Genomic DNA, 24,186 nt, shown 5'->3' on the forward strand with positions numbered 1-24,186 from the left:
CCCTTACTCTCACATCCCTGCAGGGAAACTGTGGCTGTTAGGGGCAAAACACCCCTTCACTCCATGAGCAAGGAAAGGAAAACTCTCATTGGCTGAGTCAATATATGTGAAGAAACCCACTATGGTGACTAGGGAAGTTCCTGCTCGCCTCTTGAAGGATTTCCTTTCCCACCTAAGCATCTGTTTAATTACAGCTATTGCAAAGACAGACGAACATGCCAGTATATTTTAATTGAATATATTGAGCGCACTGAACAAAACCACAGCTCTTGACCTTTCCCATAAGTGAAATGTTAGGACAATTTTTTTCTGCATCAAGAGCCCAGGGAAAGTGTAGAGGGGACCACCCACTACTGCTAATGGGAGTCACCCATGTAAATCCCTCTCACGTCAGCATGGTAATAGGCTGCTTAGCATCCAATTAGTTTCATTTCACACAGTTGTTGTTCATGTTACAAGGGAAAGAAAGTGGGAGCAACGATCTGGCCAAAGCACAGTGTTTTTCCTCCTCCAGCCACTCCAATTGTGGTCATCCCACACTCACAGTTTGTCACCATCGTGAAAGGCTGGAATGATTTAATGGCAGTGGCCACAGTTTGTCATTGCAATGGGACAGATCTGTGAATCAACCAGCCCCTCCTGCTCTCTAGGATCGTGATGGGACGGAGCAAGATTTATTCTGAATGCTGGGAATTGTTAGCCCTTTGCCTGTGCAAGTGCAAACCCACACCCCCCTCAGAAAAAAGGGCACTTAAAGCTGTTGCTTAAGTCTTTATTGATTTCTAAGGAGCAGGAGCTTGTGATTAAAGTTTGCTCGTGCTTAGGCTCTTTCCTGAATTGGTTCTTAGGTCCTTACCCCAGCAAAACTCTCATTGATTTGTGCAGGAGCACGGGCTGGCTGAGCCCTCAGGGAATGGCTGTGTATTTATTTGCACACACATGACAATTTCAGAGCAATTTTGTAACATTACAGCTGCATTACTGGTGTGTTTTAACTGGCCATCAACAGAAAACTGGACTTAACCGTTGAGGTTTGATATTCCAAGCTAGGTAGGAACATTCAGTCCTGGCTTGCAAACCATTTTGTGATGTAAAATAAATTTTGTAGGTTAGATAAGTCAAGAGCTTACTCTAGCAAAATATCAGCCTGTGTCTGAAAGCTGCGGTTAGGCTGCATCGAATATTCAAGTACAGGGAGGAAAGGGAAAGCTCTTCTTAAGGCTCATTAGAGATAGCAAAAAGATACAAAAAGACCCACCACCATTTTACACTTGTAAAAAATATCCCTAGTAGTTTCATATTTTTAATCTTCAGTACAAAAGCTCCGTAACTACAGCAAGGCATTATTTTCTGATGACTAGCTACCTTTTTTCTATAGCCTCTGGCATTGAAGCTCTCAGTGAAAAGACACTTTAGAGCTAGTTCAGGCAGTTCATTTTCTGTCAATCAACTCTCCGGCTCTAAGTATAAAGGCAGTAACATGACAAGATTTCTATTTTAATATCTTTACTCCTGATAAGATAATCCTAGAGGAATGGCAGTGATCAAATATTTACAGGCAGTGCTCTATTGTAAAATTAAATACACAAAATTATGTGGGGATAATGTTGATGTTGTGATACGAGGACAAAAGGCAGAATACCTGAAATGAAGGTTGACTATTGTTAATAAATCCTCCTCTGCAGTGGGGATTTGTGCTGCTGGAGCAGAGAATGGAGGAACAGCTTCCATTTTGTGATGTGTGACTTCCTGCTGCTTTTCAATGGGTTGTTTGCTATTTCAACATATTTAATTATGTAAGAAGCTTGAGTTTCAAGCATGCTTTCGTGTGTGTGTACTGTGTATATCTCCCATGGTGTGACTAAAAGTGGGCACTGATGAGGACCCCGGGGGTCCTGACTGGACCATCCTCTCAGAGTACAGGCAGTAGGCCATTTGCTGAGGAGCAGCTGAGGACAGGACAGATCTACCCTTCCAACTCCTGCCTTCCCCCAGAGGACTGAGTCACAGAATCACAGAGGTCTTTTCCACTCTTAATGACTCTAACCTCATCTCCTCCAACCATCATCCCATCCCCACCAATCCACATCACTCACTTCTTAGTGACATTTCCATGTTTCTTGAACACCTCCAGGGACAGTGATTCCACCACCTCACTGGGCAGCCTGTTCTATGAGGGCCATTACCTCATGTTTGTGGTTCTGAAGCTGCTCAATAGCTCTTCAAGACAGGAGACTGAGTAGCAGTAGTAAAAAGTGCAGGTCTTAGAGCACATCACCCAGAAGTACCGCCTTGAGAAGGTGGCAGCAGGTCGGTGCATGTCCTGCAGCAAGACTCCCAACCTTGGAGCTAACAGGAGTTCATCAGTAGGCCACTTGAAAGGACATTTTTATTTTCCTGGAGTTGACTTCCAAAAAAAGTGGGGTGGGGAGGAATGAGCACAGAGAACAGAGGAGGGTGTTGGAGGGAACAGTAGATGACATCTTCATCCTGAAATGCAAAGCTAGAAAGACTCTTGTCCCAGTAAAGTATTTTATTTTATTTTTTTCCCTAAGAAGAAAAATTGCATTTTCTAGCCAGCTCTGTTCATGAGTGTGCAGAGCTCTGTTAATGGGTTGTGCCAGGCTGTGGTCACCCTACAGAGCTATTGGCAGGAGAGGTGGCAAGTTAGAGAGGACTATAAGGGAACTCTGCATGATATTTTTTGATGAGCTGATTATTCAGGAATTTCACAACAGCTGAAATACATCACTCTGTTCCAAATCTCACAGCGCTGCCAACACTCAGGACAGCTTACATGAGCAGCAGCATTTCCTCCTTCCCAGCGCTGCTGGTCTGTATGTTCAGAACTAGATGCAGGAGCAGGACAAGGCTTTTCAACAGCCATCAACCATGGTGACAGTAAAAGATGGGAAATGGAGAGGAAACAGAGACCTGAGATTGAAGTGAATTAGGTACTTCCATGGCTGTCGCAGTCTGTGTAGTTAGGATTAAAAGTTTTCCTTTAGCTCTAGGGGTAGTGGAGCACTGATTTTTATTGCTTCACAGACCATGCGTGACTTTTTTAGAATTTACTTCAGGGCACATTTAGTCCTCAGCTGCCCTTCAGGGTGCTGTCACAAGCCAAAGCTGACCTCAGCTCACCAGGAGTGACGTGCAGAAGAAAGGTATCTGTAACCTTGCATAGCATGACACAGGTCCAGGCCAAAGCCTTTAGAGCTGATTCCTAGTATTTTTGTCCAGCCTTAAAAATCTTTGTGTGAGCAGATGGTGCCAGGTGGCTTTCAGATGGGACTGTATGCCAGGCCTGCCTGGTGTGGCAGGACCCAAGTCCATGGACCAACAGTGTCCCCAATGGATCGGTGCTCTCAGACAGGCGGCTCTGCACACTTCCAGTAAGCTGGCCGTACTCCTGCTTACAGGACTAATGGTGCAAGAGACAGCTTTTCTGCAATTTCTGTTTCAAAGCAAGCAGGGATAAGAGGGCAGCTGGAGCCACGTCTTTCTCCCAGCCTGTTCCCACAAAGTCAATGAAGAGCAACGCAGCTGAAACACAGCTATTCTGCTAATGAAAACAGAGGCATGCAGGCATAGTCATCAGATCCCCTCGGAGGAACTGCTCACTTCAACAAAGTAAACTTTTACTAATGGAAAAAGCATAGAAAATTTGCCTGTGTATAAAGACAGGAACGAGGTCCCAAGCCATTAACAGCAAGCACAATCAGCTCTGCCTTTCGTTTAGGAAGCTACAGCACTGAGACTGTTCTATTTGCACCATGTCCACCTAAGCCCTGCACAGCAAAATGCTCTTCACCTTTCTGATTTTTCCTATGTTTTCTCTTTGCAGTGGAAGAGCTCAGTAACTTGCAGCATTGCCCAGTTAAAGGAGAGCCCTGGGCATGCTGCATACTGGACATGACCCGAGTCCCAGCATAAGTACAAGTGAATGAGGCTGGAAACAAAAAGCTTGGGTTACAAAGACCAGCAATGCCTTCAGCAGTCTCCTTGCACTTTCAGCAACTTGTATCATTGTATAGAATGCCCTGGGTGAAGAAAAGTTTACAGGAAGGATATGAATGACCCAGACCCCCATCCTTAAAGCTCAGGTCTTAAAAATGGGCAGGGGAGTTCACTCTACATACTGCTGGAGGATGTCATGTACTTCATGATTTGCCTTTTCTAATCTCTTCTTATCTCTCACTCCAATCCTTTCTCATGTCCCTCATCTTTTGCAAATTCCCTTTTAAAGCTGAAGCTCAGCACATAAATATTTTCTTGCAGCATAAATAGGTTGTTTTGTGCATAATGCCACAGGAGGCTTTTTTTTAAAAAACAGGACCTTTAGTGCTGTGATATCAGCCTCCTCATTTACACAAATGAAATGTTCCATACAGCTCAGTACTCATCTGCTCAGCAGCCCCCATGTGAAATGGTTGGCACAGCGCCTGCTTGTCATGGGCTACGGCATTAATAGAGAATATTCCGTATTTAATAGGAAACCTCTAAGGTTTGGAAATACCTTGTAAACGTAATGGATGCTCGGGTTTTCCGTTTAGCATTTTCCCACTGGAGCAATCTTTATTTTCTTTCTTCACAAAATCACAGATACTTTAAATATTTAAGTGCAAAAGGGCTACCATTCATGTTGGCCCGTTTGCCAGCCTGTCTGCTCGGTTTTTCTTCTTTGTCACCTCTTGCTCCCTGATCTCATTTCCTGTTTAGTCAGCCCTTATTCAGGATCCAAAAAGTGCAGAAACCATCAGAATGACCTTTTCATTTACTCTGCCTGGAAAAAGAAATCACATTACAATAGCCACAGTTTTTCAGAGGGCTAATGAAAGATATGGGTTGCCACATCACATCATGGTAAATCTTTGAAATCAAGAAGCTATATTTTAACAGCAATGCAGTAAAATCTGGAATTAAAATCAGATCTAGTGTTTTTATTTACATTTGACCAGCAGAGATACTTCAAACCAATAGGCTGAATTCCTCTGTGCTGTAGAGTACAGAGAAACTTAGGGAAAAACTTGGGGAAAACTGTGCTGCATGCACATCTGTCCATTGTGTATTTTCATGTTTCTCAGGTCAGAGTGTGACTCTACAGGGCAGACTATTTTGGAACATTTGGAACGGTGAGCACACGTGGGTGCTGCTAGGCACGCAAAGCACTGCATGACTCTGGTTTGGACCTGACCCTAAAATCCCCAAGCGTTTAAGTTAAACCCTGCACCACATGTCCCCCTTTTGTGTGGCTCTCAGGGGACACAGAAGCTTTGGCTGCAGCTTCCCCCCAGCTCAAGAGTAAGATGGTGGGTGCTCTTTTCATGCATGTCTTGCAGACTCATTCTCTCAACTGCTGACTTCTTTTTTCTTCATTACATGCTAGCAATCAATGACTAACCTATTAGGATCCTTTGCAGAGCTCTGAACACAGCATTTCTTGCCAAAGGAGTGTTCCACACTTCTGCTCACGTTGCCTGTTGCTGCAAGTGGGACTTTCATGCAGTCTAACCCTACTGCGATGACTATCACATTAGCAGCTTTACATATTCATTGATTTGCAAAAGTGTTTTGTATTGCCTTAAGCTCCGAAACCTTTGTGACAATGCATTACAAACAACAGACAAAGGAAAGATCTTAAGAAGGGCTACAAATTTCTTGTTCTGCTATCTTATCTGGCGGAATAGTACCTCTCCAAGTTTATCTTGTCTAGTCTACAACAAAGCCCTGTTTTTTATGAAATGTCACACTGCTAAAGGATCTAATTTTTCTTTGATACAATAGCCTATGTACAATAACTGAATCTCAAAAAGCACAACACAGAGTAAACACTCTATAATGTATCCAAACACAGCAGCTATCCAGTTATTCTAGCACTTTATTTCAATTTAAACCAAGGGACAATTTTAAAAGATTTGCTCCCAAGTACACAATTCAGAAAAATATAACTTACTACTCAGAGCAGTACTTTGAATCAGTGCTGTTAGTTGTCTTAGCTGAAATTTATCCTTGATGATATCCAGAGGTCCAATAAAATTTTTCATTGAAGAATCCCTTATTTGTAGAACATAAAATCATTCAGCTGCAACTCCAGGGCTGCTGAGAATGGCAGAACGAGGTCTTCCTTATGTCACAGGACGTTTTTCAGACACGTTACCTGAGAAATATCAAATGCACTGGTTAAATATAATGGTATATTTGATGTGTGTTAGTAAGACAAAATGTAAGGCTGTTTATCGCTAACGAGTTGGGTGCTCATTAGTGTGCTCCATCAGGAAACACTGGCAGCAAAATGTAAAAGGAAATGTTCGGTGTTAAATCCACACACAGCACATTTCAGCACCTATTATAGCCTGTGCTATCGGAAGAGGAGAAAACCATCACATGCAACTACTTTAAAAATATATATCAGAGTAAGAAAGAGAAGCATGTTTGATTTATTACATACTTTTTTCAATACAGTTCACTTCCATATAATACTAATGCCTTTCTTTCACGTTGCACTTTTCATTCCTAACTCACAAAGCACTGCAACAGAAGTTAAGATCGTTTTACAGAAAACAAACATGAAGTGAAGCACCTCTCTGATGTCACTGAGTAACAGTGCACAGCTCTGTTGACTGCTAGTCATAGGAACAAGGGATTACAAAGGGCATCTTGTGTCATCAAATCCAGCTTCTTACTCTTCAAATCAATTTTGCTATAATAATCTCATGCAAGACACTTTCTTTGGAGTGCCTGATCTCTTATATAAGCTCCTAAAATGCTCTTTCCAAATCATCATCTCTTGTATATCCTCACCCATCTTGACCCTGTTGCGGGACTCTCTAAGTAATGCCAAAGCATTACACATCAATAATGAGGGGTCATTACTCTGACTTCAGCTGTCTCTGACACTGGAGTATGAGAGGGATGCTCTTCCCAGCCTGCTCCAATTTTATGCATCTTATAGTGGGCCTTCCCAGAAAAAGACCTGTATGAGGTGCCACAGCAGGCAGGTAGAAACAGAAATGCTGAGAGCCTGGCAACTGCAGCTGAATAGAGCAGTAAGCATCATGTGCTGACCCCATGCACAAAGTCATTTTATTGCATCTCTAACTGGAGGCCTGCATTAGCCCAGGATGCTAACACAAATGGGGCACATAATTGGCCTTTTGTGTACAGACTGATATCCTGGCAAACAACAGAGCCTCGAATACATTCAGTCCAATGTATTTCCAATGTCCATCACACCTCTCCTTTTTCAAACAGTTATTTACCAGAGAAATTATATTGCCTTTCCACCCTCACAGCCTCAGTACAGAAACACAAAGGCAGCTCTTAAGCTTCAAGGTCATGTTCAGGTTGCAGGTTTGAGCGAACTTGTGAGCTGTTTCATTATGCAGCAGCTGCAGCAATAGGATAACTCGATACAAACCTTTGCTAATAATTCAGCATGAATTAGACTTTTTGCTTGGGATCTTCAGTTTTGTGCCTTCACTTCAGACCATGCTTAGAGCTGGCTTCACTACTCAGAAAGCGGTATCAGCTTATTAAACACAAAGCTGTTCCCAAGCATTACACTGGGGCACAGCCTCTGAACTTCTTTCCCCAGGCTGCATGCAAGGCTTGGATCCTTGCTGCTGTGAGGCTGCAACTCCCCAGCCAGCCTCTCCTTTGTTTGATTGTCTTTTCTTACTGAAACATAAGCTTCCCCTTTTCCATGGCATTTCAAGCAACAGTACCCATTGTATGCACCTCTTGACTGACAGCTCGGTGGCAGCCTGTGAATTACTCGGCACGAGTTTTATGAATTGGTTTCAAGAAGGGTCTGGCTGCTTAGTGAATGCATCTTTTTGCAGCTTTAAGGGGAAGGGATTAGCACCATTTTAGTATAAGTTCGGGTAGAAAAGTCCTTGACCACAGCTGGTATCACCTTTCTTTGAAGCTCGGCATTGTCTTCTCCATTTTCCTCACAAACAGTGCTTAACAGATCACACTAAAAATACTTGGCGTTTGACAGACAGCTCAGGTAAGCATTTAGGTTTCTGGATATGCAAGTTAAGAGAACATCTGGCCTTCCATCAGCTTCCTTTGCTAACAGTAATGCATTTGCAGCTTTGCCTTTATTGCAGCACAATCTTGCCTGTGTCTCTGGCCATGATATTGCTGCTGTAGCTGTAATTGCAGGATCCAAGCAGTGCAGTATGGAATTCATTGTACTCTTTACAGCTGAATTAAATGGCGACCTACAGGGAAATGGAAGTCCAGAGAACGAGATATACAACTTTTAGCACAGCACCACTTACATCCCCAAAACAGAGCTCTGTTCAGTGTGAGAATAACATTATGTTTATGGTGGCTTCCTGCAAGAGGAAGGCACTTAACTCATAACCACAGCTAACTCTATTGCAGCTTTGTTTCCATAAGAATAACGACATGCTTCAACTAGAAGAAATATCTGCTTTGATGCTGAAGCTGCCATGCATTAACATACCACGTTGGCTTGGGGAAAGCCTTTGCTCTGAGCCTTCTAGGGTGGGTATTACTGCTATGCTCAGTCACTACATTTCTCCTGGCTGTTTACATCTTCCCTTGAAGAGATAATTTAACTCCTGTGCATAAACCTTCCTGCTACTGAAGTGGTGGCTGTGGATGTTTTACACTTCAAAAATACCAGCAAGGGCCCCGTTATGTTTGTCTGTGGAATTTCTGTTGATATTAACCTTCCTTCCACTCCACTGAAATGATAAAAAGATTACTTTATATCTACTTGCTATAGAAAAAAAAAAAGTTTTGGGTGAAAAAGCACAGGCCCTATGATCCAATCCATCTTCTCTTTGCTATTTCCAACTACTTAAAGCATAATGTCATTCTAAAATGCACACTTGGAGTGTGGCGTTCTATTCTGACAGATTGTTATGATGTTTTCCAAGGTGACCTTCATAAAGCATGTTTCTTTTGAAGCTTATATTTCACTCTCAGGTCATAATAGTTTCACACAGACAAGCAAACTGTCAGCTTCTGCTTTCTAATTAATGGTTCTTGGATGCTGCTGAGTAGGGGATATAATTAATAGCACTTAAGGCTGGAGTGCAGCAAAATCTATAGCTGATTACTAGGATGTGTGTGTTTACTTCAGGATTATATGCAAACAATTCCTAAGTGCAGCCATGAACAGCTCTCAGTGACGCTCTTGGGGATGCCCCCAAGACCCGGCACACCTCAACTCTTACTCCAGTGTAAGCACTCCAAGAACTGCCACGCGTGTGAAACAAGGCTCCCACAGCTGATGGGCACTCACCTCCACTGATGCAGAATTCATGGCACGTTGTACTTTCTGTGCTGGCGTGGTGGACACACTCCAAGGCATAATCATCAGTCTGCGGTTTTATTAGTTCAAAGTGCCAGAAATAACGGGAGGGCTTTTCTTAGAGTAAAGCTGCCAAGGAGAGGTTCTTTGAGCCATCTTGTCACACTTGTCTAAATTTAAGGAAAGGGATGTGCTTGCTCTGGTGCTCGTGGTTGCACATGCAGCATGAACGATCAGATGTGCTGGAGCAAGACCAGATGCGAGTCAAATTGCCAGTTTAAATTCCCTCTGGTCAGCTGCTGCTAACGGTGGTAATTTCCCTGCTGAAGTCAATAGAAGAGCATCTTTTCATGCATGCTGATATCTTGGTACAGAAGAGAGAGTCGTGAGGCAGGATGAATGCTCTCAAAGAACGAGATCATCTCTTTCACAGTGGGGTGAAAAAAATGAATAAAATTTGTATTCTCTGACAAAGTTTAATAGACTATATTCTCCAGAAACACTGCCAAACTGGGGATGAAGGGTAAAGCTGACATTAGAAATCCTGCACCACTGTGCAGCCTGTATTATTTTTGAGAGATTTAAAAATGAATTTTGCATGTTGGATGACAAATACTCAGATGATTAAGCAATTAAAAGCTATGGGATATTTGCAGCTCAAAAAGCACTAGGCAATGGAATATCACTGCCAATCTCCTTTATGCAAAGGGACATTTTGACATCATAGTTAAGACTGAACACTTTTCCAGCAGCATAGAAATATGACTGCAATTGCACATAAATAGGAAAACTTTTACTGACACTTGTGCAGCCTGGTTCTTCGTTCAGAAGCCACACTACACACTGAAACTGCCTTTGAAGAGAAACATTCTTCATATCCTATCTGAAGGTTAGTAACCCTTTTAATCTTTAGCCTTTTGGCTGTCATGTGTACCCTGATTTAAAATGCACGAAACAGACTATCAAAACAGCCAGCTCTAAACAGAAAGATGTTGAAGGTGCAACTGAAAACAAGCTTGCAAATTAAGATTCTGCATCAAATATTGCCCTTTGAGTGAGGACTCCTTCCTCGTGGTTCTACCTCAAAAGAGATACCAGTTAGCAAACGTAACCAACACAAGTAGAAACAGCACCTGAAGAGGTCAAATCTTGGTGCCATTAAGCAAGCAAGTGGCTAACAGGAGCAATGACATTTAAAATATTCTTTCCATAGAAAGTTTTTTTTTCTTTTTCTTGTCCTTATTCAGAGTGACACTGAACTTCAACTTGGATATCCAACAATTTGGGTAATGATTCAGCCATGGCTACCCACCAAAGAGGGATCAACACCAGCATATGTAGTAGGAAAAGAATCAGGAGCTTCTTACCTTTTTCAAGTGCTTCTTATGAAAAAGAAAGTCATCTAAAAGTCCTTATTGATCAGATAATCTATAAATACAGATAAAAAAGTGTACCTGTACCTAATCAAGTCACACAGGAGTTGTGACAGTTGGTGAAGGACTTGTGATAAATGTAAGGGCAGCTAGCAAGGCTCCGAGGCACTGCTCAGTCTGTCCAGGCTAATCTAGCTGAGCTGGGATTCCTTGAACATAACACTTAAGTAGAAAAATAATGCATGAGGCCTTAAAAATTGCCATCTGTTGGCTCCAGAACACATGCATTCAGCTCTTTCTGACTTTCCCTGTTCTGCATGAAAAAGCTCAAGTCAAACAGTGTCCAGGTAAACTTATAAATGGCAAAATAAATCCTCTGTAGGTGAAAAACAAAAATAGCTTTGAAGGAGAATGTATATAACCTTGCTAATTTGCCAAGAGTTTTCAATCTTCATCATTTTAAAAGCAAGGTTAAGAGAGTAGGGAAAGGTTGAGAAATTCAGAAGATGCTCAGATACACCTTTATCAGAGGTTCAGAGCTTTAAACATCAGAAGCAAAACAATGTCAGGGAGAATAGATTGACAGTGATGCCTTGCAGTGGGAACCAGGGGTTGGAAGGACTGTTTGTACTAAGCAAAATGCTCTCATGATAATCACGCTGCTGAGATTTAATTTACCAGCCTGTTCTAGGAAAGGTAATGACCTTAATATCATGGAGAACTTATCAAGAGGTCATCCATGCAGAGACACACTGATTTATTTTCATAATAAATGGAAATAAAAGTCCTGCCACATGTATAAATTCATTCCTGCAAGCCAATTCCATCTATAAAGCTTTGTGTTTAGTATCAGGAGATCTAAGAACATATTAGTAATACGTGGGTATCTGATTTCAATTCCCTTGAGAACCTTTCTGTAAAAGTACTTCAAATTCATTCCTAAACAAACAAAAAAACCCTCCTAAATCCCAGACATACCCACCATATTCTGAATACTATTCATGCCATGGATGAAGCACTACATAATGCCTCTGTTTGTAGAAAGGACTGCTGGCATATGTACTATCTAAGGATAAGGCCTTTCTGTCCGAGTCACCCACTTTTTTGGCTCTCAGAAATGCTAATCTCCAAACAAATCCCACAGTCACAGCTGAAACTTAACTGTATAGCCCAAACCCTATTTCTGGTCCTTGATCTTCCTATGTGCCCAACTGGATCAGTCCCAGGTGCTGAGGACAATCTTCCCCTGCTCTTGCAAATGACTTGCAATACACAACTTTCTCTGTGCCAGCCCACAGTGGTGCTGCCATGGTTAATTGGCCTGGAGAAGCTGGTGTTTTTGCTGCAGTCGTCACACAAGTGAAAAACAGAAAGGAGAGAGTCCAGTAAACCAGCTCAAATAGAGAAGATAGAACTGCAGAGAAGATGAAGTTGTCACGCACAGGTGCCATGTGTGCCATGTAGCTGAGCTCAAGATTTTTCAAGCTGGGCTGCAAGCAGTGAGTCACAGGCAGAGAAAAGGGATATTTATGGGATTTTAGTTCTTCTGACGAAAAAAAATATGAAAGTCAGAAATGACAGAGAAATGAGAGTGCTGGATGGTGACAAACAACATATGGGGAACAGGGGAGAGGGAGCTTTTGGCATCACTGCCGCAGCACACATCCCAGCGTAATTCATATCGTTCTCTGGGGGCCAGTTCATTTCTACAGAAAGAATCTGGCTTCTGGGACTCCGGGTACAAAATGAAAACCTTTCTGTTTCTAGAGCACCAATGTTAGTGTTTGGCAAGAGTTTCTTCTTTTCTATTCCCCCCTACACATATTTCTTTTCCTTTAAGGCCAACAGGAATTTAGCAGAACAGGCTGTTTTCCAGCAGGCGTAACATTAAGTGTTGAACTGATCAGATGATTTAAGATGTGCAGGAGGAAGCTAGCATTTGCACGTACTACTCTATAGTCTGAACTCTGCTGGTACTTGTTATGTGTACACAAGCACAGCAGTTTTTAACTCATTGTCTAGGTATCATGGTGGTATCATGGTTTTCTGTTCTAAAAGCAGAACAAGGACATCTTAGGACAGGCATTCATCTGGAGTAACTACTGATGGTTCTGATTTCCAAGTGTGTTATTCTTCTGCTCTCTGGTAACTAAAAGCTCTAAGTTGGCTCTTACTGAAGGATGAGGACGTTATTTTAGCTACTGTTGGAGCACTTTGTCCATTTTGGAACAACACAAACCTAAGAGCTCTCATTACTTCTGTTCCATTCTGTGTAGTCTTGTGTGTTCTTAAGAAGAGAGAATTGAACAGTTCTGGGTGTTGCAGGAGTATGTTGATATGCAAACCATTACCTTTAATTTTCTTGAAAGTACTTCTTCAGAATTGCTGCTTCAGCTGCCATTTCCTCTTCTGTCCTCCACTTGTCAGGGGAATCCTCTTTGTCATGGCCCTGCAACTTTTTTTGAGAGAAGAAGAAAAAAATAGCTTGTTGATATATATATATATATATATATTTTTGGAGTTCTATTGTCACAAGCAAGACACATCTGACTGAAACTATCAAAGTATTCCATGGGTTTATGGGATGGAGAGACATGAAGGTAGAAAGATGAAGGGTGAAGGTTACTGGTTTTGGATTGCAACAGCAGAAGATCTGGCTAACTAGCTCTGAAGGATTTATGATGATAACACAGGGTGCCAGGATGAGTAATAGGCAGTGACATAGTTCACCTTTGTGCGCTGATGATCAGATACCTCGTGAGTCTTTGATGCAAATCTGGTAGGTAATAGGATAACAAACCCTCTGGCAGCTTGAAGTGCCCATTAGACTGGTGGAGTGGTCCAGGAAGAAGCTGCCTGGACACCTTGTCAGTAATTCATGTAAAATTTTCTCTCTGCTTTTTCCTCTTCCCATGGGGCTAGCTTTCTCATCAAAGACCTATTGTGATAACAAGGCCCCACTGCAGCTGTTTCCATCTGCAGTTTATACCAGCAGTTTTCAGAAGAGATACATTACTTCCCTGCATGCAAGTTATTAGTCCTTCCTTGCCCTTGCTTTAAAAGTGAGGTACAGCCCTACTTTAGAAAAGAAAATTCTTTTAAGAACACTATATTTCATCAGTGATTTAATGGGGAAAAAGATCAAAAGTTGTGAAACAGTTAATTTTTCAATCTAGCTGCATAATACACCTTCAAAAAAATCCCATATGTAGTAAGAATTAAGTGACATTATAGCAGACCTGAAAATTTCAAACCCATCTACTGCTTCTCCAGAAGAGAGTCCTATTTTATGGCACATATTATGTGGTAGCACTCAAGTGCCTATTTGTACACATGTACACTCAAAGAATTTCTGCCACTTATCAAGGGAAGACTACATTAACAGCAGGCAAGAGAAACATTTGCGTTAATTGCTTAAGTATTGAGATTTCTAGTGTGTCTCTGGGTACAGACACAGGTACAGATTGTATTAACAGCTTCCATGCTTCTGAAAAACATTATAATATCAACTCATTGTTAATGCCACAAACAAAGCTGGAAGCTAAATGAATTTACACCTTTTAATCCTGGGCAAATTTTAGTTCAGAAGATGAAGCAGTTAGAAACAAAGACAAAACAATATTGTACCTGCCAAGCAAACTTCATTACTGTATATGGCATGTTTAGCAATAAACTAGGATTGTTAGCATATATCCAACTCACACATACTTTTATTTGTGCTGTGTTTCTCCAATTCTGAATTTTGCTGCCAGCTATAGTCCTGTGCGGTTTTACATTCTGCAGTACAGATTTCTTTCTGCTCAGCAGATGAAGCTGCTTTAGAAAGCTATTTCCTTTCATGCCAATATGATACAATAGCTGTAGGCAAATTAAAGTGTATTACTGTTTGACTAGTATAGAACTAATCTTCATTGTTATGTTAGCTCTAGGTATGTCATAAATTCATCTTGTAATAATGCTACAGAATTATGGAGAAAGATTTACATACCAGGAGCAGGTACTCTGTACACACGGTCAACATACATCATTTCTGCCACTGTAGGAACCTATGTGGCACGCGGGTACCACAGCTAAGCTGGCAAAGGGAGAAGTAGCACACATCCCCTTATACTTCCCATTGACCGTGAGTGCTCACACTTCACAAGACAACTAGGACGAGCCAAGTGGTGGTAAATCAATTGTCTGTCTGAGGTGTGAGCTGGTTTTCTGAAAAAGCAGTCTTGCTCATTCGACCTGGTGTCAGCAGGAGACATAGCAGCAACAGCTCGAAGGCGAGGGAAGCCAGCCCCTGCTCCTCAAGCTCTCCTTGCTTAACTTTTAGTGATGTCTTTGGCTGCTCTTTTCCCTCGCAATCCCATTAGTGAAATTCAGGCAAGAGCCAACTCACTTGTACAGAGATTAATAAGGCAGGGATTTAACTCAGCTTTTATTTTAATGTTGCTTGCTCAAAGAAACAGAAGTGTATTGAATGAATTGCTGTGGTGTTTTATACAGAAGTGAGCTTCATGATGTAACTATAATCAACTCCCTCCATGCTGTAGGGAGGAAGCAGCTTTTCTTGATATCTGGACAGCACTTCCCTCTGCAAGGCTTGGCAGAAGCACTGGGAGCGGGGTTTGCCTACATGGAGCCTTGCATCACTGCAGCCCAGGGTACACACCAAGACATGGGCAGGGCAGTCACAAGCTACAGATCATTTTCTGCAGAGGTTCGAGCTAATCAGCACTTTAAAAACTGCTGGCACATGAGGGAACATAAAAACATAAAAGAAAGGTTACACAAAGGCACCACACCTAACAGACAAATATGCTGTTGCTAACACTTGAAGCCCTAAATTCTCTAGAACCAAATGCAGACCTATTGTTGTGCTACTGGGGCAGGTAAAAAAACGCAAGAATTAGCAAAAACATAAACAACAAGATTAGTGCAGTTCAGATACCTCTGAAGAGATAGGACAGGATGGGAAAGCATGTATATGCATATGTAATATTCTGGACAAACACAGATGCACATTAGTCAGCTCTCTAATGGCAGCTGCCCCAATTACAACAGTATTACACTGTATCTGGTTCAACATTCTTCAAGCACTGACTCTCCTTTATAACAGTACATCTTCTTGCCTTGCAGTACAAATAAATGCACTGTTTCTAAGATATGCCCTTTTTCAAGTAGATCATTACTGATGTCTGACTTCTTGGGCTTCCTGATAAATTATCCTCTTCTTTCACCTCAAGCAGAAAATGTTCTTCCACCAATAATCTATGACTGTCAGTCTTGATTACTTGTAAACAGTGAAGCTCTTTGAATATTTCTGCTTGTGAAAAGCGTTCATTTTCTCACTCATGTCTCCCAGTGTGAAATGCTGGCAGACCTGACAGCTGTGCTTTATGTTATTTTATTAAAGTTGTTAGTGCTGGAGAATGGTCTACGTTTTTATCACTGCAATTCTTAAGGGAAAAGCAGTATTGTTTTATCACACATTTACATTGGGGAACCTTTGCTTCTCGCCCTTTGCTGCAGAGCCCAGGATTCACACTGTATGGTGAACCCAGGTCCAGGACTGGTTGTAGCTTGAAATAACATCTGTATTTTGGTGTTTTCTACTTCTGTCGTAACATCAGCAGAAAAGCAACCTATGTTAACAGAGTACTAGCTCTGTTAAGTATTGGGGGGAAAAGGCTTTTATGCTAATTAACACTATTGTCACTCTCCATGAATATTTACTGTTGATACTTAAGAGTTTATAACTTCCAGTACATTTAACTACAAGAAAATTCACAGTGGTAGAGAGTAATTACACCAAACCTCCTCAACACAACAAAACCCAACTGCTCCATCAGTTACATGATACAACGCTGACAAAGCCCACAGCTGAAAAACAGAACAAGGAACTAACATTTGCCAGCAGTTGGGATCAGATATCAGGCATCACCCTGCAGGCATTGTTTGTTAATATCAGTACTCCTTTGGATACTGTCATGACTTCTCGAAAGGGGCATCATTTTGTTACTGAAATCCCACATTTGGGTGAAATCTGCACAATAATATTTCAGCACCACATTAATGTGTGAATTGTAAGAAAGAGGAAAGTCCCACTTCCTCTTTCCCTTGGCAACCCATTTCCAGATACTGGAGGCAGAAAGGGTTGGCTGCACGTATCTCTTCCTCCAGCACCCATGGCTCCTCAGTCATTTGGTGATATTAAGGACCTCAGTGCTGATTTCCTCTTGTTCTGCCTTTGCTTAACTTAATTTCTGAATAGCTTGCTTTGCCCTTTTCTCCTTGGGCTTGTCCTGGCTCTTTTCCCTCAGTGCTTTCTTTCTCTTTTTATTTAGCTTACATCCTCCTGGTAAGACTTCATTTTCACCTCTCCCCGTAATGTAATTAACTGTGACTGTCATTGCTATCATCTGCAACTCCTGCTACACTGTACCCTTTCCCCAACCTATGCTGTCTTCCCAAAGGGAGCGGGGAAGTCTCTGCTGGTCTGTGCCTCCTGTCTCCATCCCAAATATGTTTGGTTAGTTGTGGTTTGAATCTCAACTCAACTAGCAATCTAAAATGAAAGCATGACGGGCACAACAGTGCTTCCAGCCCAGGGCATGCCCTGCTCCCTGCCTGAGCAGCCTCAGCAGTTGGGAGCTTTCTGCATCTTTGGGCCTGCCTCCATATTTAGTTGCTGCTACAAGAGTGCTGTAATTTACTTGCTTTATTTTCCAGTAACACTGCAAAATACTGGAAAAACACTGGAAAAAAAAATAATAAAAAAATCACATAACTAACTTTCTCATTGCTGATTTTGCTTAAGGTTCTGTTACATCAATATCTGCACATGCATGAAACAAAGCTCTGATCTTGGGGTATTGGTTACTTGCTGTGTCACATACCAGTTACTTAAGGAAATTCCTGCATTGGTGGCTATTATTTATTTTTAAAACTATCTCCTGGAAAAATCCTTCTACAGTTGTCTCGCCACTTCATGAAACACACTGCTGCCTCAGCTATTGATGTTATCCCTGCAAAGCATGCCTTCCATAGGAAATCTCTGTTCATCAAAGCCTTATTTTAAAGAGGGTGTTTACTTCTACTTATCGAATTGTTGTCATAATGGCTGTAATTATGTTTTATACATATATATTTTACAGTTGTATTGTTTTGCTTCGGGGAAAGACTTGAACCTCATACTTCACATGGACACAAGTAACCACGTGCTTTTTAGCAAATCACTGAAATGAAGGCAATCTTGTGGAAACACTGAAAGGTTAAGTAAAAACCCTGAGCACATGTGCTTTAGTGCTTTGCTCTACACACACTACAAGGGCAATTTTCCAACTGTAAAAAACAAACAAACAAAAAAAGACAAAAAAAAAAAAAAAGTAGAAAAGGTATCCTGAGCAATTTCCTTTTTAAAGGATAAGAGACAAAAATCAACCACAAGCAGAATGATGGCTGTACAGAAAATACATTTGCTGTTCAGAGAAATACACAGATTGTACTCTGAAGAGCTGAAATCTTGATGGACTTCCAGTTTGGCTCCATCTAAGATAAAATTCTTGGAAAGAGAGTACATTACAAAGGAGATACTTGAAGGAAGGGTTAGAAGTCCTGCCAAAGACTTGGAGAACTGCTGTTTGCAGTCTGATATGAATCCAGGCAAGAACCCACGAATGCGTTTGGCTGCAATTTCACTTCGTTTTTAAGTAGAAAAAGTTGCCCGTTATCCTTCCAGGTAGCAGATAATGTCACCAGTTATACACCTGGAAAGATGAGGTAAGAGGGATGGGGGGGGAGAGTTCTAAAAGCATTTCCTAGTGAGAACTGTCTACAGGAGAAAGATGTTTTGCACAGTGTCCTGGGTAAGAAATGGCAATGTCATCACCTGTGGTAATGCTGAAGGAAACATTATACTGTGTGCACAGCTTGCCATGCAACATTACTCATTTGGAAAAAGGCTATTTTTAATCAAGAAAAAGCACTTTAATCAAGGATAGAGTCAGTGATTCAAAAATTTCATGCAGGTGCATGTATTACTTGACTGAAAGCATTTTCCCCAAAGGTCAGAGCTGCAGGGAGATGTGCATGTCCCATTCCAGCAGTGGAGATAACCTCAGGGTGCCCATATCAGCCTGATGTATTCTGGCTCTTGGCTCAGGGAGCCTCAAAGTCAGAACTTCCCGTGCTAATCCTCTTAACTTTAAACAAATATTTGCCATAGCCTAGGCACACTCAGTAAGATTCATGGCATGCCAAAAAAGACACGTTTATGTTAGGGAGGTTGATTCAGTTTTTCTTTGTATTTTTCCACCCGCGCAAAAGAAATCAGCTGCAGGTCGTACAGCATACGCAGAGCTGGTTCAGCAAACAGCAGGGACACAAGCATGCCCCCAACTCCTGGGGAGCCCTTCCCTCCTTCTCACATCTCTGGGAGCTGCAGGAAGAGCTCACAATGGCCAGAACAGAGAACAGATTTCTGCTTGGCAGGTGAATGAGCGTAACCCAACAGCTCCTATTGAGCAAACCTCCCCGCCTCTCCTCCCCACTCCCCAGCCCCACAACTCTCTGAAATTAAAAAACAACACTCAATCAGTGTTTCCTGGAGTAGCTTGTGCTCTGAGTCACTTTCTCCACTGACTGCGGGAAGATTTTAAGATTTCAAATGTCAGAACTGACACATGCTGCACACTGGAGGCAAACCCCTGCGGTTCCAAAGCCTGCTTGTGTACTTCCAGGAGCACTCAGGGACCCCTTGCCTGCCAGCAGACTTCCCTAGGACAGGGCTGTCTGCCTTCTCTTGGATGCAGCTCCATCCCCAGGACACTCTTTTCCTCCCAGGCACCCCTCTGATGCTTCTTTAGCTTTCAGCCTGGCACACACAAGGCTACCTTGCCTCCAAGATTGCCTCCCCGGGATTTAAGTGGCCAATACCATCCAGTAAGTAGGCACTAAAATAGGTTGAGGAATAAATTGCTCTCATTTAACATTCACTCTGAAAAATATGGCTGCATTTATTATGCAGTATATTGTTTTATATACTGTTTTGTTATAATAAGTCATGTTTAAAATGTCATGACATTTAAATCAACAGCAATAAGAGGGAAATACTGAAAAAGAACAAGATCAAAAAGGATTTGAAAAAATCCGAGCAAAATCTTATGGACCAAACTCCATGGTTAAAATAAAGTGTTTGTTCCCAGGTGTGGTGGGCAGAGAGGTGCCACCACCATTGGGGTGGTTGTGGTTGGCTATGGCCAAGAGGCTCAGGCACTTGAGGCAATGCCACCACAGTGCTCTGTGTCCCCCTCCTGGTTTGTCTGGGCTGTCCTTTGCCATCGAGCCACCACAATACCCTGAGTACGTCCTTAGAACTGGATAATGCCATTTGTCTCAGTGAGGAGAGTTATTTCAATGCCTGTGCTAAGTTATATGAATGAACTTTATATAATATAGTATAAAAGCTTACTTTAATGTGGCTTCATAGCCTTTGAGGAAACACAGAGCCTGTCAACCACCGGTGATTTACATGCATAATGGCAGATTTTCACTACAAAGACTTTGATGTTAAAAAAAAAAAAAATAACTTGGATCAGAGGAGCTACTGTGTTACTGCAGATTTGTGCTCATCTTTCTATCAGATCTGAACCCGTATGGAGCATCCCTTGCTGCTGCCTCGGTGCATCCTCATCCCCTGCCAAGGGGAACAACAACAACAACTGCAACAACAAAACAGATGGTGATGCAGTGAAACATTAAACCCAGTCCCAATACCTGAGCCATACCATGAATATTTCACTGAGGCAGAGGGTAGAAAAGACAACAAAATGATCTTTTCTAGCATCTTAAGGGATGTCTAACCTTGTAATTGCTATAGACACAGAGGACACACAAGATGGAGACCAAGACTACTTAAAAGCTGTGTGTATTTTCTAAAAATTAGTAACTCAATGTTCCCACTACAACCTGCCAATATGAATGACATTCACTCTTGCTCTGAGGAATGAAAGAAACTCTGAGAGACAGACTGCATTAAGAATCTATTGATATTCCACTGACCTAGTGCCACACGAACCAGACAAGTTTTGTCAAGGGCAAATGCCCCAGAGTCTGAAAATTCATTTCTTAAAGTGGCAGCAAAGGAAAAAAGAAATATATATGTATCCTTTACTGTCTAGAATACTTACAAAATCAAGTGTAGGCTTGCATTGTCCTGATACTGCAACAGCAGTATATGACACTAGACCCAGATACGTGAACAGAACTGAAGATATCAGATGGTCAATAACCTCTTCCAGTTTTCCAAGCAAGTTACTACTGCCACAAAGCTTAAATGGGATGTTCCCTTAAGAAGTATCACATGGGTTTTAACCTAGTTTACTTCATCTTACTACACAAACTTCACAAAGCTAAGTCATCCATGGTCAAAGACTTTCCTTTGCAAGGGATGGATGCAGAAGTCATGAGCTGTGCAGGAGGTTCCCATGGCACCTTGTACTGATGGGGCACCCAGAACAAAGGAACTGAAAGGAGAGTGAGAAATGACTCAGTACTGTCCAGGCAGGCTTCTTCATCCCCCAACATAAACCTCTGAACTCATACACTAAATCAAATGAGAACAAAAAGTCACAGGCAAGGGACACAACACAGAAGCAACACAAGAACCCCTAGTTGTTTGGTTTTTTTCTTAGTGAAGCTGAGCCTGGGATAGCAGTGGCTTTTTCAAGGGGTGGAGGAGCGCAGGCTGCCTTTATTCGAGGAGGAGGAATATATTTGCTCCTCTTTCAAGCTGCAATGCTGGCCCTTCTGTTCAAATTCTTTTTTCTGGGGGGAGGGAGACCACAGCTATACCCACGTGAGCCCCATGCTGAAGAGTGGGGATGGCATTATAGCCTGGGAATATAAAATGCTGTAATAGATTTCAGTGAACGGACTGAATTTGGGGAAAATTAATTTTAGCTGGATACATTGTGCAGTTAATTAAGGCTGATAGCTTCCACTAGAAGAAAAGAGTTTTTGATGAAAATACATTGAAAAGTCTTATTAAACTGCCTAGTAAAAAATCAGTTGCCACAGCCTGTGCTGCATCTTCCCAGACACCTCCATGTTTCTATACAGAAATCCTGTACTGATACCATTTGCATAACAATATTTAATATGCAGATTTGAGTATCATTGCTTTTGGACAGAATTAATGTTCCAACCTTTGAGCACACCCATTTTAGAAATATTCATCTTGAAAACTCGCTGGAACTTATATGCAGCACTGGTGTGAGCGCTGCTCCTGGGAGCCTCATGGGTGAGGTGGGCACGTAAACATGGAAGGGTAGAAGGCAGAGAGGACGCGAAGATGGGAAAAGCAACCAAAATACTCCCACTTTTCAGAGATGAAGTAACTTTTTGTTTTCAGTTCATTTTGTTCACGCCTTAGGAAATGATGAGATCAACAGAAAGGAAAGCAATTTCCAGCCGAAATGAACATAGCTCGTGGCTCAACTGAGAAGAGGTGCATATTTTTCCAAAAGCTCCATTCCAATACGTGCAGATCAAATACCCCGAGAACAGACCTAGCATGAGCTTGCATCATGTCAGTTTGCCAGTCTGGGAATTTGCAGGTTTTCTACTTGTTCCTGAGGAAGCCAATTGGGAAAACAGGTTGTACTGCCACATCACGTGGTGGAATTGCAAAATCATTTTATTCATTTAGATACAATTCAAAGTCAGGCCAGGGTATCTTGGTAGCAGAACTACTACAGAAGGCCTACTACTCCATTCTTCTCTCCCATAAGCCTTTCCCTTTTTTAGCGAGCCTTACATCAAAACTCCCAGGAGGCATATTCTGTGTTCCCAGGGCTTATCCTGTGCATGTTCTAATGTGTACAAAGGTGCCCAAGCTTTCCTCATTCACACCCGTAAGCATTATTATATTACATTTAATTGCAGAAGACATTGTCTTAACAGCTTTATTTCTTATATGACATCTCGTGAATTGCCTTTAAGAAAAGCCATTTACAAGACTTCTCTATATATGTAAACTAGTATTCTAATGTCACATTCTTGTTTGCACGTAACCTTGTAGTCACGTCAGCTAATCAAAATGCAAAAAGCAAGTGGCCCTTCACAGACTTCAGTTAGGAAACAGTGGCACGGGTTTTCATAAAACAAAAGTGTTTGACTGATACTGTGTAAAATCTGTTCTGCTGGAAAACCGGCATCTTGCCCGTCATCTTCTACAAAGTTCAGTATTTTTGTCAGTGCTCATCTCCTTGACTTCTTAATTGTCTGTGTTCACTGACTGTATCAAATGGAGTTTTCCTTTGCCTTTGCTCACTATGTATTACATCTTTTAATCGGTATATATAATTACTTACCACAATCTGCCATGCCAGATTTTCTAAGCATTAGTCTAATTAACTTAAGCTTGATAATTATGTTTCAGATATCATAACAGTACACACAGAACTTGCAGATTATGCTGTTAGCTTAGCTGTTTCTGATAATGATTTTCTCCTATTCTTATTTTCACTTTTCTTTTTGTACAGGGTGGGAGCACAGGGGGCAATAGAAGCTGCTACTCTGTCTAAGCAACTGGAGGTTTCCATGAAAGCAAAATCAGGCTGTTTATAATAACAAATCATCAAATAAGGCAACACAAATGAGAACAGATCCAAAAGGAGAGGATTTCATCTACTTATAAAAGTAGAACGTCAGTGAAAGAAGAAACCTGAGCTTCCAACAGCACAAATCATAGAGGATTCAGACACAGTCTTGCAGCACTTATGGCCTATTACAGAAGTACTCAGACTTTCCACAGGTCTCCAGCCCAAGCTATTCTAATTATACGCCTGTTGGCGACAGCATGCCACCAGGGAGGCAATAAATAAGTGATAACATGCATGGGACCTGGCACACATACCTAGCCAGCACAGAAAGATCATCCCTCACAAAGTGATGTGGGCCATCTGGGCATATGAAATATGCAAGCCTGAGACCCCGAGTAACAGTAAATAGATGCAGAGAACACTTATGTCACAGTAATAAAGGAAAACAAAAGAAATCAGTAAGAGGTTATGGATTTTTATTTGGCTTTTTGGTGCTATACTTTTCTTCTCACTTCTGTCCAATTTGCTTTTTTTTTCTTTTTTTCTTTTTTCTTTTTTTCTACCTTTTGAGCCCATCTGTTTGAACTGCTCGAGTGCAGCGGTTGAAAGAAGCTGCCATGCCTATTCACAGAACTACACTGAGAACGTTGCATTTATTCTGAAGTTACTGGCAAGGATTTCATCAGCTACAAAACACAAAACACTGAACCACTCCTATTTTTAATGCAGATTTAGTAGATATGGAGAGGACAGAAACATGCAGTTCCTCTGCCAAAGGTTCCTCATTCCAGCCCTTATTTTCAGGTGCCTGAAGGGCTGTTACCCTTGACAGAAAAATTACCAGCAGTCAAGGAAGTAATCAGAGTAGCCAGTCCATAAATAAGCATAGCATAAATCTGAATATTAGTAATTAGCATTTGATTCA

The 24,186-nt window shown here is 41.7% G+C and overlaps 1 protein-coding gene and 1 long non-coding RNA gene across 8 annotated transcripts in view; one reads left to right on the plus strand and one right to left on the minus strand.

Annotated features, from left to right (window-relative positions):
* LOC128078617 (uncharacterized) overlaps nucleotides 1-23,719 on the plus strand; it is an 87,597-nt gene extending 63,878 nt beyond the window's left edge. For 2 of the 4 annotated variants that reach the window (XR_008205728.1, XR_008205727.1), the window contains exon 12: nucleotides 17,814-23,719. This is a non-coding gene — a long non-coding RNA (uncharacterized LOC128078617). The remainder of the gene's footprint in view (nucleotides 1-17,813) is intronic. The other 2 variants (XR_008205730.1, XR_008205729.1) reach the window with 2 other exon arrangements.
* FHIT (fragile histidine triad diadenosine triphosphatase) overlaps nucleotides 5,864-24,186 on the minus strand; it is a 506,430-nt gene continuing 488,107 nt past the window's right edge. For all 4 annotated transcript variants that reach the window (XM_052678998.1, XM_052678999.1, XM_052678995.1 and 1 more), the window contains 2 exons: nucleotides 13,020-13,123; nucleotides 5,864-6,160 (listed from right to left, as the gene is read on the minus strand). In XM_052678998.1, coding sequence (XP_052534958.1) covers nucleotides 13,022-13,123 — 102 coding nt within the window. In that variant the 3' untranslated portion in view covers nucleotides 5,864-6,160; nucleotides 13,020-13,021. The remainder of the gene's footprint in view (nucleotides 6,161-13,019; nucleotides 13,124-24,186) is intronic.

Source organism: Tympanuchus pallidicinctus, unplaced genomic scaffold (genome assembly GCF_026119805.1).
Source record: "Tympanuchus pallidicinctus isolate F22 unplaced genomic scaffold, pur_lepc_1.0 scaffold17, whole genome shotgun sequence".
Classification (NCBI taxonomy): Eukaryota; Metazoa; Chordata; class Aves; order Galliformes; family Phasianidae; genus Tympanuchus; species Tympanuchus pallidicinctus.